This window comes from Vitis vinifera, chromosome 1 (genome assembly GCF_030704535.1).
Source record: "Vitis vinifera cultivar Pinot Noir 40024 chromosome 1, ASM3070453v1".
Classification (NCBI taxonomy): domain Eukaryota; kingdom Viridiplantae; phylum Streptophyta; class Magnoliopsida; order Vitales; family Vitaceae; genus Vitis; species Vitis vinifera.
Window position 1 is genome coordinate 26219963 of NC_081805.1, and position 15906 is coordinate 26235868.

The 15906-nt window shown below is 36.1% G+C and overlaps 2 protein-coding genes and 1 long non-coding RNA gene across 8 annotated transcripts; 1 reads left to right on the forward strand and 2 right to left on the reverse strand.

Moving 5' to 3' along the window:
* Nucleotides 1–738: 738 nt before the first annotated feature.
* On the reverse strand, nucleotides 739–5266 carry LOC100266157 (protein LAZY 1). 3 transcript variants are annotated; one of them, XM_010657870.3, is made up of 5 exons: nucleotides 5186–5266; nucleotides 5009–5075; nucleotides 2511–3277; nucleotides 1515–1800; nucleotides 804–1096 (listed from the first exon to the last, which is right to left on the reverse strand). In XM_010657870.3, the coding sequence occupies exons 1-5, from the start codon at nucleotides 5189–5191 to the stop codon at nucleotides 1077–1079; spliced, it is 1146 nt and encodes a 381-aa protein (XP_010656172.1). In that variant the 5' UTR covers nucleotides 5192–5266; the 3' UTR covers nucleotides 804–1076. The 3 variants fall into 3 exon arrangements, with proteins under 3 accessions (XP_059591716.1, XP_010656172.1, XP_019077836.1); XM_059735733.1 differs by lacking the exon at nucleotides 5186–5266 and having other exon boundaries at nucleotides 739–1096; nucleotides 5009–5081; XM_019222291.2 differs by lacking the exon at nucleotides 804–1096 and having other exon boundaries at nucleotides 1462–1800.
* LOC100243839 (uncharacterized) lies at nucleotides 4995–8942 on the forward strand. 4 transcript variants are annotated; one of them, XR_009465375.1, is made up of 5 exons: nucleotides 4995–5109; nucleotides 5211–7199; nucleotides 7317–7916; nucleotides 8254–8422; nucleotides 8598–8942. It is a non-coding gene; the product is annotated as an uncharacterized LOC100243839 (long non-coding RNA). The 4 variants fall into 4 exon arrangements; XR_002030882.2 differs by having other exon boundaries at nucleotides 5211–6207; nucleotides 7024–7916; XR_002030880.2 differs by having other exon boundaries at nucleotides 5211–5493; nucleotides 6173–7916.
* A 5600-nt stretch (nucleotides 8943–14542) lies between these two features.
* LOC100254092 (uncharacterized) lies at nucleotides 14543–15833 on the reverse strand. Its single transcript, XM_002273698.4, has one exon. It carries the CDS (start codon nucleotides 15700–15702, stop codon nucleotides 14899–14901), a length of 804 nt encoding a protein of 267 aa, XP_002273734.1. The 5' UTR covers nucleotides 15703–15833; the 3' UTR covers nucleotides 14543–14898.
* Nucleotides 15834–15906: the final 73 nt, after the last annotated feature.

Here is a 15906-nt window from a genome sequence, read left to right on the forward strand (position 1 = left end):
CTACCCAAGCATCCTTTGACATGGATATGGAATGTAAAGAGGGAAAAGATTCTCTAAAAGTTGATTCACCACATTAGATATCTTTCCGAAACTTCATCCTTTTGCCATTGCCCACATTGAAAGAGATTCGTTTGTTGAAGATGCTCCTTCTGATGACCTTCCACAACCCAACCCAAAACCATCCCTACAAACCCTACCCCTCTCTTTCCCATACTTCCCAACATTAACCCTCTTCCAGAGAGGCTCGCTCTCTGATGCAAACCTCCACAACCACTTTCCTAAAGGTGGCTTATTGAGAATTGAAAGTTTTAATACCAAGGCCTCCACAGTGTTTCTCTCTACAAGTAATATTCCATCTCACAAGATGCGTCTTATATTCCAAAGAACCCCCACCCCACAACAAGTCCCTCTAAATCTTCTCAAGCCTTAATTATTGTTTTGAAGTTAGGTTTGAATTTTTTGCAACTAATTATTAGAATCTGATTCTAGTGCGGGATATTAAAAATGTTATTCTCAATAGTATAGAGTTATATATATTTTTAACAAAAAAAAAAAGAAAAAAAAAAGCAACACTTAATAATTCCTTTTCACTTAAGTATAGAAAAAAAAGGTACGGGAAGAATGCAAGTCTGGATTGGATTAGGCTACAACTTCCTCTTCTGTTTTAAGGAGGTAACTTAGCTGGTTCTTGTTAGTCAAGACAATCATAAAAAGTTAGGAAGCAGATTGAGCTGGATCTGTTTAAACCCTTCTGATTCTGTCTTAAATGGTTGATTTGCCACAGAAAAGGCATGACTTCCATGTTATACAAATCCAGGGTAATTTAACATTCCAAACTCTAGTTGGAATATAGTTGAACAGTGTTTACAATTAAGTTTACGGTCACCACTCAAAGGTAGGAATAAGATGATAAGAGGCATGCCTCTTTTATTCTTTTGTTTCTCTCAAGCCCATTATGATATAATCACTCACATATTACTAGTGACACTCACCGATAAGGAGATTCTTAACATACACCACAATGCTTCTTATTGATGGAGGATGGCAATGCTACACTTGTCTGCTTCTTCTGACTTTTAGAGCTCCAACACCAGATCTACAACACAAATAGTAGAGATGGGTCAGTTAACTAATAAAAATTTAGATTCAAAATCATGCTATTGTAAAGAGGAAAGACTTGAGCACTCAAATTGTTTGATGCACAGCACAGTCCTTCGAAAAGTCACACTAGTGCTTTATTCTTGGGCAATGTGATCTATTGTCATATACGCTGTTGTCCTAATTAGAAGCATAACCAAGGATTACTAGACTAGGACCTCAAAGAGGAAAATCCTCTTTATAAATCTAGAGCAAAAAACGGTGCCTTTTCATCTTTATTGATCAAGAAGTGATATTCTAAACACCACCAGTTATGTGGACCATAAGTTAGGTTCTGTGCATTCAGTTTATAGTATCACTCTGTCATGGAGCATCCTGTATGAGGTTTTGTGGTGAATCATGGTTTTTGTACTTACAATCTGCATCTGTTTTGATCCAGTACTCCCTGTTCCCATTTGAATCATTGCCACAAAGTGTGAACTGGGGAGGGTTAGACTGGCTCTTGTAACGTCGTATACTCTCCTTCGAAAGGGTTCTCTGAGGAAATATCATGATGTCTTCGTCTGGGAGCATCCGATCTCCATTGTTGCACCCCCCGTCATAGAAGATGCCATTCTTGATCTCATTTTTGTGGGGCCTGTTTGGCTTTTCTGTGGCGGTTGAGCTTTCTGGATGAACTTTTCTGTGGAACATATGTAGGATCTACATGCCACATATCATAGAATTAGGAATCTCAACCCAAAGTCTATAACTGGGATAATTTCATGCATCCTAGAGGATCCACAAATTCTGTAAAGAACTTTCCATTGAGGTAGAGAAGTTCTGAAATATAGTGTATTAACATATGAACTCCCTGCTTCCACAACCGAATAAAGTAAATGATTAAAAAGAAGAAAAAATAATGTTCTTAAATGGTCAATCCATAGATCTGTTAATTTGGATTCATCTAATGGGTCATGTCCTGAATAGCATGGGGATGAGTCTCCAGGTTTTGATGGTTTAAGTTGCCCCTGGTAAGCATATGAGGTGAAGGGAGTATTCACACTCATTCTGTTGGACTGTTCTGGGTGCAACACCCATAACTTGCAACATCAAATACCAGAGAAGTTCATGCGAACACTTGCAACACCATTGATGCAAATAATATGTTCACAATAATGAAACTTTGAGATGAGATTATGTATGTTTGATTATAGGCAAATATGTGGACCAAAGGTAGGTATAGAAACTAGAAACCCATCTCTAAATATTTATATTTATAATTAGATGACTATAAAACAATCTTATTAGTTGCTCATGTTGTAGTCACTGTAAACAAAGAACATGTCCCTTGGGAATGATCTTGTTTAACACAACCAGTGGATGCATTGTATTGTGAGTCCCAAATAGAATAGCTAGTATCATGTACATACCTTATGTAGCTTCGTTTCTGCGGAAGCAGAATCAACTGTTCCCCCAGCTGCAGTAGAGTTCCTTGAAGAAGCATGGAGCATTTTCTTCTTTAGCATCTTTTTCATGATATGCACGGCAGATTTATCTGCTTCTTTATCTGTTCGCTTCTCCCCCCTCTCACATTTTGCTCCAGAATTTTCCTCCTTACTCCTCTGGAAAAGCTCACCAAGAGATGTTCTATGTTCCTTTTTCGCCACTGTGGTTGTTTCTGGCAATTCTATTGCTGACCCAAAAAGATAGCCCTGGAGTGGGCATACTGTTGTTCCATTCCCATTGGACTCTGTGCCTTCCATTGGCTTGCCACTAAGTGTGATGGTGCTACCATGACTGCTTCTTCCTGTGCTAACATGACTATTTCTCCCAGATGAGTAACCATCTTCTTTAGCTTCAGCTCCTAGCACCTTCTCCAACTCATCATTAATGAGCTTCAATTCATTCTCTGTCACTTCAGTTTCTTTCTCAGTAATGTTCTCAACAGAGATGGCAAATGTTGGCGTAGATGGGTCATTGACGACTGGGTCTGAGCCGAGGGTACCGATTGCTAGAAAGCCATGGAAGAGTTCTGAAATTGCTGCTGATGATTCTTCTTCAAAGTCATCTTCTTCTTCTTCTCTTGCTGCTTCTAGACCAGCGAATGACTTTCGAAGGTAGTAGTCTCGTTGCCTTAAGGGCTTGGTGCCATAGTTTGACTTTGGGTAGTATTGTTGGTCATCCAGTGATCTTTGTCCTGAAAAACAATTGACAGACTGATTTGACAAGCAAAATGTAGAAGGAAGTAGGCTAATAATGGGGTTACCTGGGGGAGAAGACTTTGCATTGGCATTTCAGCAGGAATGCCATATAGGTTATTATTAATTTATTTTAAATTTTAAAATCCTTTCTCTCTTTTCTAGGATGTCTCAAGCAAATAGATGATGTTAGCATACTAATATCACGGTTCTTTAGTCTGTTTATGCCCAATAATCAGGTCTTCTTACCTCAGAATTCTTGCCATTGTTGGTGGATGATTTAGTACAATTTGATGGTGGATCAACAATGCCTTTTTGTATTGATGTTGTAAGGTCACACTAGTGTGCCTTTTGAAGTTTAGGTACTTGTGTGATCTTGATATATCAGGAATAAAAAATCTATATATTGCGGGATCCTCCATTTGATAAGTCCTAATTAGTCAACTAACTACGAAAAAACCATCTCTATTGGATTAATTTTTTATCATCCACAGCCTCATACACTTCCTTTCTTAAACAGCCTTTTCCATTTGTGGAAATATAGCCAAAATTAGAAGGAAATCATTGAAACGAGTCGTTTCCTTGTGTTTAATCCATTGAATTGGCCCATTAGATGGAAACGTTTCTTTATGGTGCTGCCATGACAAGATCATACAAGTCTAATACAAAGATCCAAGTGCTTGATGTGATCTTGCCACAATAGCATAAAAGATTTCAATTTTATCAATTTTAAGCATTGGAATTTCATGCTCTTTTTTTTGCTCTATTTTTCATAATAACTTGATGAAAAAGGTTATACTAATTGAACATGGATGACCTTCAATACATATGATCATTAAATGGTGTTTCTGTATGCTTTTTGGTGCTAAAGTGGTGAAATCACATAGGCACCATTGAATTCTTAGAGTGGTAGCATGTGGAGAAATGATTACAAGATTACGGGTAAAAGTGGAATTTTTGTAACACCTTTTATCTCTGCCAAATTCAAAGATCCCTTTGAAGCTCAGGAAGCAGTTGGACACACTTTAAAGTTCCAGAATAAATGGGTAATTTAGTAATTTTAGGGGTCAAAGTTTAATTTAACCTAGTGTCTACTACTGTGCAGTTTGTTAGGATTTATCAATGGGGATGTGCCTTTGTCCATGATGAATTTTATTGATTGACTGAGCTCTAAGTAAGGTGAGGGAGCTGTTTTTTGTGTATCCCTTTGCTTTAGATGGCCTTTTGGCCCCTTTGTGAATACTATGTAAGGTTGTATGCACCCTTTTGTTAGACGTTGCTGATATATAAGGTCTTTGTCTATCAAAAAAGGAAAAGAGGAAAAAAAACCCAAAAGGGATAAGTGCTTCATAAAAGGCTAGCAAATTACACACACAGGTGTTTCTTGGAGTGATTCTGTTACCAGGTAGATTAGGTCTAATTTAGATTGCACTTGTCTTCCCAAGCTTAGCTCATAGCTTATCGAGTTTCCCATGGTCCATTATGCATCTAGCAGCAGGCTTACATGAGCCAGCACACTAGGAACTCTATTAATACACACATGCGCATACATGCTTACACACATGTGAAATATGGTCACCTATTGATCATGTTTCATTCTGCAACTACATTTTACACTAAATTATCATGGATGGCCATGCAATGACTAACCAGTTTGATGGATATATGAAACGATGTATGTCTTTAGGAACATATGAGCAGAAAAATGCAGATAAGAGAACAGGACTCACCGATGGCAAAATCTTTGAGTGGCTCACTGCTATTCTGCCGGAACTTGCGATGCATCCAACCTAGTAACTGCATCAAAGAAGTGCAATGGTGAACCCATATGGTATGAAGGGTAGTTTTGGTTCTCTTGTAATAGAGATTTTCTTCCAAAATGGAAGAGTTCAATAGAGATTGAATACCTTCATTTTTAAAATCCTTCTTCAGAGTTTGATGTCTGATCACTTCAGTAGCGAGGAGAGGATGAGAGAAGCAGCTTTTGATAGTAAGCCGCATGACTATTTATGAATAGGATATTGAATTGTTGCTGAAAGCTTCCAAGGGTCTGAGTTACAGGTGGGTAAAGAGAAACACACAGAAAGTTACAAGATTTGGTGATTTGGTTGGCTATTCCTTTTCAAGATCAAATCATGTGGCCAAATGGTATGTGGGTTCCAGTACCCACAAGCTGTTGATTCTGTCTGATCCATGCACTTAATGCATGTGTGAGGTTGGTTGCAGGTTTATGTTTCTTTCTTTCTTTCTTTCTTTTCTTCTTTTTTTCTTCACATGATTTGGCATGATCACTGCACAATCTGCACCTATCAATGCTTGAATACGATGGCAAATGTTGTATTTTGCAGATGTCCAGTAGATTTCTTAGGATGCATGTAAACATGTTCAGTTATGAACCATGTGTGACAGGTGCACCTTGATGTGGGTCTGTAATTGATCTTGCCAATTTGACATGTTTATGGACATGCACTTTTTGCATCAGCTGATGGACCTTTTTCATTCTAATAATTCTACCTACATTACCATTTATTTGATGGAAATACCTCACCATTGCAAGTGGGGCCATAGAGAATATTTTGTTGGCTTCTATGGGTTCAAAGACAATTTGACAATGAGGAAAATCTTTTCTTATTTGGGATAAAAAAAGTTAGAACGCTTAATGCTTTTTGGTAGGCCCACTCCTGGGTAAGTTATTCCTAACTGAAATGACCCTTATCTGATATACTATTATACCAATGATTGTCTCAAACAAATATCTTTGTATTTGATGTTTAACTATGACTCTGAACTTTGTGTTTGTTGCTGTTTGCAATCAACTTTAATCTGTAGAGGCAATTAGATGCACTGAACTTCCTGCTATTGTAGATGTCTAATGTTCCCTGCATTTGGAACAGGTCAATCTGTGAAGGGATCTGGTACACTACTACAGGTATGACTCCAGCCTCAAATTTTCCTTTTTTTTTTTATAGGCTACTCGAGCCTTCAATTTTTATATCAACATTTGTAATGTCTTTTGTTTCATGGTGCTGGAGTTGCAGTAAAATTAGTTGCAAAGTTGTGGTCCGTCCTTGAGAACCTATTTTACTTGCTTGTGGTGAATAAACAATATGAATTGTTAGTTGTTAGTATTGCAACAATGTTATCACATATAAATCTTTTAACTTGAGCCCACACCCTTATTTCCCAGAATATATTGCTGTAGGACAATAAAATTGTCACATGAGAATGCTTAATGCATACTGTCATCTGGCTTCATTTGTATGAATTATTGCATTTCTCCAGTCTGATAGCAAAAGTAGGGGCCTAAAATAGCTTAAAGGAAGAGAAGCACTAGCCTTAGCCGGTCATGTTCATGTTCTCTGCTCCACCATTTTCATACAATACATATTCTTTCACAGAGCCCATCAGGCACTGGGCTGTTGGCCTTGAAAATCTATTATACCCCACAAGCATCGCTGTGAATAAGAGCGAACAGAGAAAAGGGAAAGGGTTTCTGAGCTTAGAGACAAAGGGAACAGAGCCATCCTTGCTGATAACAAACATCTTTGATGTTTGTTTGATAATGTATGGAAAGCAACACAAGTAACATTGTTTTTTGGGAAGCTTTGAATATTGAAAAAAAATGTAGCTTCTACAAAAATGATAGATGTGAATGCTTTAAATTTCATCATGGACTTTATATCTCCAAAGCCAGTTTCTAGAGTGATTAGGGTTCTAACTAAAGCTTTGGCTGTTTCTTAAGCAGTTTGATTGAATATGAGAGAAATTCAGTGGCCAAACGATGATGCCTAGGATTGAGGATGAAATTGATAAGAAATGAGAAGCTTGACAATAGCGACAACTACTATTTGTTGTTCTTTGTATGATTATGTCCAGTTCTAAAATAGTTTTGTCAAGAACTGTCTCCGATGAATCATTAAGGTGGGAAGAAGCTTCTTCACATGAAGACAACTTACCATGTTTTGAACATTATATCCTTTATTATATCATTTCAATGTTGTGATTGTGTACAAACATAACAATCTTATTGCATTATAGGTTCAAGGAGTTTTTGGTTCAACTAAGGTTTCCATTCTAAGGTTTGAAAGCAAGACCAAGTAATTGTACTGATGATCAGCATGCATGCTTGCTTCATTTTATTTTCATCACTCTAAAATTTTCCTTTCCTGGTCAATTAGATTTTGTGAAGTTGCTGGAGAAAGCTCTAAGCTTATTGGGCTTTATCTGACGATAATTTCGGATCTTGTTTCCTCCTAAAAGAGCATACCATATCCAGCTTTGAATACCAGTCTTAAGTTTTGATGATAGGAACTACATGGTCATCAAATGTCACTGAGCTGATGGAGATGGATTAGCCTGAGTGGGAGACCAAACAGTGGAAATTGAAAGGGACAGGCATAGAGGCGGAAAGGGTATGATGATGAGGGCAAATCTCTGCGCCGAGGAAAAAAAAAAATGAACACCTGTCTTCCTGTATGGCAATCAACAATTCCTTAGGTTCTCCGTCATGTGATTAAAGCCAGAAATGGGTTTGATTCAAATTTGGGAGGTTTATGGATATGACAGTGGGCTATTGCTTTGTACCCTATCCTTGCCTTTGGATCTTAAAATGAAGTTCTACATCCATCATGAATAATGGTACGGGTGCTGATAAGAGCAATTGAGTGTAGTTAGTTATAGTTGTATAATATTTGTGTATCATTCATATATTCTTAACTTCATTCCTTGTAACTCCAATAAGTAGATAATGATTGTTGTTCCCGGATTTACATTTCAATAACTATCTTTTAATTAATTTAAATCATTTTTTTTTTTGTGATACCAGCAACTCTATAGTGGGAATGGGTTTTTCTGTTGCTTTCATGAATCCGCTGCTTTGAATGGCTGTGGAAGCACTTCATTCCGCTAGATTTTTTCTTGAAGTTCAATGATGTTTTCATTGTCTTACATGACCATTTATTTAATTTTTGTGCAGGAATACTCATTTTGTGTGGATGAAACAAATATGATCTCTGGAAATGCTGCCATTCCCACTGAAACCAAACCATCTGCTGCTTATCAAATACTAAAAGTGGATCACATTCTCAATTGTAGTAGGGTCTGAGCACACGATCGTGACATCCTCCTTTTGAGAAGTGAACGAGGTACTAAACTACGAACCCCTCATCCACATTTTCTAAACACTAACAGGAAGAGCACCGACAAATGAACATGCCTGCCCTTTTGTATCTCATCTGGAGCCTCTACCAGCTGCACTGCATCGTGTGCAGTTGGCTTATCAGCCATTGATTGGTCACCAAAGCTCTTTCACTCATGCAGATATATAGGACCCATTGGGATGGTGCTGTTTGTCAGGGTGTCATTGGTATATACTTTCAACTCGGCTTTTAAACAAATGCTGCCTTGTCTTTCTCCTCCTGTTGATTACAAGCCCTTCCACAACCCAACAGTCACTAAGCAGGCAAAGGGATAAGGGTTTGCATATGGGTGAGTTGTGGCAAGCTGCCTCAATTGGGGACGTTCTGAAGCCTCACAACCGAATTGTCATCAATCAGGCCAAGGTATGACAATCGATTAGTCATAGTTTTAAGGTTCCTAAGACACAGAACGCTGTTGCAACAACAATGATATATATAGATATCCAGCTTGCATTCTCATCTACAACATCCGTTATGCGAGTAGCCTCACCCACATGCCATGCCAAACCATACAATGGCAATCATTTTGTGGATTAACCAGGACCTCTCAATGGAAAATTAGGAGGAAAAAAAAAATAAAAGAAAAGGAAAGAAAAAAACACTGGAATAAAATAAAAGTTTCCAGTTTGATACCATTCCAGTTTTTCTGGAAAGATGCTTTTCCCGCAAACAATTCTTCTAAGCTGCATGTTTGTGATTTATGCTCTTTTGGCCTGATTGCTCTGTAAATGGATTTCATTTTCAATTCGATTGAAAAGAAATTTAAGGCTGTTTGGAAGTAATGCTTGTTAGATTTTTGAAAAAAGCATTATGAGGTGATTTTTTGACAATCCTCTAATTTTTGTAAAAAGAAGCATTTATAATTTGTACATAATCAACTTCGAAAAAGAGTGAATTTAAAAAATGTTGAGAATGTCAAGAGCTTCCAAGTGTTTTCAAGCTTGGAGTGTTTGTCAAATTTTTTAAAATGGCTTTTAAAAATTTAGAGAATCACTTATTCAAGTACTTGTGTGATAATTATGAGGTGATTTTTCTAAAATATATATATATATTTTGTTATATAGCAAAAAATCCATAGATAAATGGTCTGTGAAGGTAAATGTCTTTTTAATCTTTTTAATTTTTATTTTATTTTTTTGTTATAAGATAATGAAATGAGAAGGAAGTGATGTGAATGGTTGATTTAGTGAGGAGCAGCCATTGGTGACATGAGTAGAATGTAATAGGGAAAGTGAAGTGCACTGAGCCTATTAAACAATAAAAGCAGAGATAAGAGAGATAAGAGAGATAGAGAGAGGGCAACGACTAACAAGCCATTGGAACTCTCTCTCTGGCCTCTTCCCCTTTGTCTTCTTAGCATTTTCTCTATGGCTTCTTCACCGGCCGACGGGACGTCTACCCTACATCCATCCCTCTCTCTCTCTCGCTTCATGTTCCCTTCTCATTTTCACAATTGTTGATCTGACGGCTGAGGCTCCCTGTAGACCAAAAGATCTATGGCCCTCCCATCAGCCAATTTTCATGGTCGGTAAACTTTTGCCTACCCACGTGACGTGGCCGGTTTTTGACCACTCTTTTTTGGTAAGTAGTCTACCCATATCCCGATGATGGCGGCTTTGACTCGCATAAATAGACATAGACTATGTTTGGATTCAGAAAAGTTTCAGGGAAAAGTATGGTTACACCTTGAGTAGACTAGCAAATATAAGGGATGGACCTCCCTATCGTGTCGAATATATAGACAAGGTTAGCACATGTTTGTAGTGTTTGCCTTAGATGGAGGAAATGGATTGGTGCGTTATTCTTGAGATCTGGCCCACAAATGACTCCCTACTTTCTCTTGATGTCCTTCTTTACCATATACTTTTGCATCAATTTCCACTCTTTGTATCATTGATTGGACTTAGATTATTGAAATTGAAGTTAGTTGTACTAACTCATTTTTAATTGTGTAAATATTGTTAGTTATAATTCAACGAGCTTTCATGATTGTAAAACGAGTATATCCTTAAAGAAAATTCATAGTGTTGAATAATTTTTTCTCAATTTAATGTGAGATATCACAATCATTTATATACAGATACGATGTCTTTATTGTTTTTCATCATAGGATTGTGAGATCAAATAGAAAGACACCCCTTATAGAGTTGAATAAATATTTAAAAAAAATATTTATTTGATTAACTTTAAAACATTCAAGCATTTTGATACTTGGAAAAAAAATAATTAATTATAAAATTACTTACTATAAGGGTTAAGTAGCTCAATTGATGGAGCGAACGATATTACATGATTGAGAGTGAATTGTTACAAATGTTTGTCAATGCATATTTTAGAAAAACATTGCTTGATCAATTTTAGAGAGTTTAAACATTTAAATTCTTAAAAAAAAATGATGAATACAAATAATAAATTTGGGAGTGAATTATTATAAATGATATAAAAGTTGATCCTAGTTCCAACGTAGGAGTTTGTTTGACCTTGCAATATTGTGGGACACAACAAGGACATCGTGCTTGCTTATTAAAGGAAAAAAGTTTCATAGGTGTATTTTAAAGTCATGAGTAAACAATATTTATACAACTGAGAATAAGTCATTATATTGATGCAAAGGAATATAAAGAAAAATAAATAAATAAATAAATAAACAATTAATTAATTTTTATATTATATTTCAAACACATTTCACTCATTTGAATTGTTCTATAAAGATTAAACAATGGACAAAATATGTAAGTTTTCAACTAATTTAAATTATATATGATTTTATTTTATATTTTCTATAATAAAACTAAATATGAGAAAATTATTTTTTAAATAGTTTTTTTTTACCTCATATTTTCCTAAGATCAAATAGGGTATAGTAAAACTTAATGCTTAATGTTTAAAGACTTAAAATAATTTTAATTTTAATTGCTATTTAAAATTTATTATTTAATTTTTATTTGGAAGAATTATGATTGTTTCTAAAATAATCATGATTTTTTAAAATTATTAAATGGACATATCTATTTGACTATATTAAGTTATAAGGTGAAGAGATAGAAATTAAAAAAGAAAAAAAGAAAAAAAAAAAGATTCATGCTACTAGGGTAAAAGAGATTTGAGATATACAAAATTTAATTATTTTGATTTATTAATTTAATTTATTTTTAATTTTAAGTTATAGTATTGAATTATTTTATTAAATATATTTAATGTGTTTAGTAATTTAAATTAAGTTATTAATCTTGATCACCCTTCAAGAGTAATGTTATTTTTTAGGCCTAAATTTGGAAAAATTGAATTAGGTGTCCTTATGTTTAGTTATTTTAGTCCAAAAATCCAATTAAAAAAAATCCCCCAAGTGTGAAAAACTACAAATAGTAACTTCAAAATTTGTTCTTATGAGTTACGTTACAAACCAATTCATATCACTAAATGCACCCTATTTTTTTATTTTCTTTTTTTACTTTATAAACCCTTCTATATTGTTAAATGTACTCTCTCTCTCTCTCTCTCTCTCTCTCTCTCTCTCTCTCTCTCTCTCTCTCTCTCTCCTCCCTCTCTCTCTCTCTCTCTCTCTCTCTTTTTTAATTATTTTTTATATCTCTTTTCCACTTTACAAATTCAATCATGTTCTTAAATGCACTTAATTTTTTTTTTTAATCTTTTCTAGTGTACAAACTCATTCATCTTCTTAAATGTACCGTATATTTTTTTCTTCTTCTTTATTTTACAAACTCCTTCATCCTATTAAATGTATTTTTTTTTTAATATTTTTTATTTTATCTTTATAAAAAAAGTTTCTAAAATTATTAAAATAATAATAATATTTTTTTCATTAAAATGATTAAATGACATTGATAATTTAAAATTTTACAAAAATACTTATCTACTTTAAAGCAAGTATTAGATTATAAGGAATAAATATAAAATAAATGCAATAGATAATAATTGTTTCAATAAATAAGGTAATGATAAATTTCTTAAGGTAAAAAAATAAAAATAAATTAGAAAGTGCTTTCAATCCTTTCAAAATCACTCCCAAATGAGTTCTAATCAATCATTCAAGTATAATATACAATTTAAAACATATGTTGCTATTAAATCATATGCATGAATATAAAATTAAAATTAAAACAGGAAAAATATGATTCATTTTATTTATTTATTTCTTTATTTCAGATTTGATTGGATCTACATTTGTCCCTCTTCCAAGCCCGGAAGAGTTCCAAACAAGACTGGATTGGGCCTTTGCACCAAACATCTGAAAAGCCCATGGGCCAGAAATAGGGTGCACCAAAATCCTAAGTGGCATGAACAATTCATTCGTGGAAATTACTCTCTTTAGTTTTTACCCATATGATCCTAGCATGTGATCTTCCGAGCATCAGTGTCGCGGGTGAAGTCCATGGGTCCCATGGTCCCTTGGTCCCTTGGGTTCACCAATTCTCATCATCACCAAATGTGGGGACGTGGCTCATGCTGCACCTCTCAATTATTATGAAAATTTCCAAAAATGTTACCTTCATGAGCCAAATTGGAGTACATATTTTGTATAAAAGTTTATTTTTAAAATTAAAAATTGGAAGCCTGCTTCGGATTGAACAAGACTGGGTTCAGATTATAGGTGATTCAGAAGGGATGGGCTCCAAGTTTTTGTCAGTAGCAATAGCAGACAAAATGGAAGGAGACAATGCCACTCCTCTATTATCCATCATATACATTCAATTCTTTGCGTCTTCTTCTCTTCAATGATAGTGACCCCCCAAAATGTACCAGATAAGGCTTGTGGCCAACTAGGCCAACTCTCTCCTTTGTTCCAATCTTCTGCATTTTCTCAGTTAAAAAAAGTTAAAAACCCTTCACCAAATGCCTCACCAGTCATCACCCATCAATGAAATTTGAGGAATCCACCATGATCATTTTTATTTTATTTAAAGGAGATGAATCACCTAACGATGATGATAATAATATCGAAGATCATAAAAGGTTTGACTTATCTTTATTAAATATCAAAATTGATTTTGATTATCAATCAATAATTGATTTCAAAATTAAAGGTCATGAATTCGATTTACAAGAACATATCAATGTTAGGGGAAGGGATTGTTTGGCAATGTTGAATCAAGATTGGGAATTTGGGTTACAAAAATATCATATTGAAAGATGAGATTGTTGAGATGCAAAAATACCACTCTTAACCCCAGATGTTTATTCCTCTAAAAATAAGAATGTTCTTTTTGAGGAGGCAAGGATGCTTAAGAGTGTTGAGCATGATTAATATAGAATATATTTCAATGAGGTTTTCCTAATAGAAATAAAACCAACCAATCATCTCAATGCATGATTAAGAGTGTGTTTGAGAGAACTAAAAATACGTTTCTAGTATTTCTAAAATGATAAAAATGTTCAAGTATTAGAAAAATTAAAACGTTTTCTAGAATAACTGCCAAACGGGATATAAGAAATGTCCATTGCCTTATACACTCGTTAATTTTCATTTTTACTTCAAACAACCCACCTTTTTTAGCTCAAATTTATCATCATCCACCCAACAAGAAGGAGAAAATTAGTAAACTGTAATTTTCACAAATTTTACATGACAATGACCATATGACAGTGAAGGTAAATCAGAACCCTAAAAAGTGCATTCAAGTACAAAGCTCCACTGCTTTCATCACCCAACTGTAGAAACCATGGCCCATTGGTGAAACCCAACATAAAGGGCACTTCCTAGTGGACAAAGCCTCCAACCATTCCCATTCATCACCATACACAACCTAAAACAAATAGGGAAAAGAAAAACCCTAACTAAGGGCCACCAATTTTTTTAAAAGACAAAAATACCCATGTTTAGGATCATACTCATTTGGGTTAAACATGGACGGTTTCGGGCATTCACCACCCACCACCATTCCTTCATTTCTAGGACTCCGACCCACATCTTTGATAGGGCAACATGCCCAAATTTTAGTGGTCCTAAAAAAATAGTACTCGGGAGGGTTGTCCACAAAAGGAATCAAAAGTTTCAAGGGCACAGAAAATCGCATCATTGACAAACCTAAAAAAGGGAGAAATGAATAATTAAAAGCAACACATCATATATTCAAGTTTTATAATATGGTCGCCACTAACTACTAAGAAAGAGGTCACATTTGGCTGGTCCACGTCAGCTTCTACTTCACCTAATTACAAAACTTAGCCTCTAAGAAAATTTAAAAAATAATTGAACAAAAATATTTTTCCAAATCAAAAGCCGGAACCCCAAATCACCGGAAGACACTTTCCGGTGAGGATGGCCGGAGAAAGAGAGATGCAGTAAATGAAGCCTTTTTTATGTGGAGGGGCCAAATCCCAATAATGGAGTAGAGAATATAACCAACCACCAAAATATATATTCTTTTTTTTGGGACTGGAAAAATTTTAAAAATTTTACATTACACATTCGGACTCCAAAGGCCCCATAAGCGCGAATTCAATAACCCCAACACGTCCGGCAACACCTTCCTTGCCAAGCCCTTGTGGTTGCTCGCCGCCGTGTCCCGTACAATCTCCGAGGTCTCCGCCGCCGACTCTTCCCCAGGGACGTCTCCGTTATTATCCTCCGCCTTTGCCTCCTCGCACCCATCACGCGCCGTCGGGGCGGGTGCAACGCTGGCGTCATCGGTATTCGGCACTTCAGGAGCTTCTTCCTCCGCTACCGGCATTTCGAGCTGGCAAGATATATCATCCGGCTTATCGGCGATACGACGGCCAACACGCTCTTTCTTCTTCCCTCTGCCGCCGATTCTCTTTGGTTTCTCGCCGGAGCTCAGATGGTCTTCAAACGCTTCAATGGCCTGGTGGATGAGCTCTCTGTTGGGAGACGAGTCCCACCTGAACCAGTAACAGGTGTAGCACTCAAAGCAGCCACAGTCGAACACCGGCGGTTTATGAGCAGAACCGCCACCGCCCCCGCCCCCGCCGCCTGCAGCGGCGGGTGGTTGTTTCTTGGACTTTTTCTTGGAATCTTGAGAAAAGGAACATGGGTTGGTGGTGGTGGTGGTCTTGATGGACCTGGTAATCATATAAGCCAAAACTTCCCTATCCTCAGCAGAAAGAACCGAAGCTAGAACTAGAATAGCAGCTGGAAGAAGCTTGAGAACAGAGAGAGCATCTGGAGAAGAAATAAAGGTTTGTGGAGTGGATGAAGAAGATGACGACGGAGAGGGGTATACTTTCCCCTTGTGTTTAATCTTCATAGTCGCAGGTAGAAGGGAAGAGAGATGAAGAAGGAGAGTATGTGGATGTGAGGAGAGACGGGGAAATAAGGAGGAAGCGAAGGAAGGTAGGGTTTTTATTTTCTTGATAAACACGGCAGAGAGGGGAAGTCACACTAGCTTATTTTTCAGGTTATGACACAGCCACTCCCACCCCTCATCTTAGGCGCGTGTCCAAATGCTGGT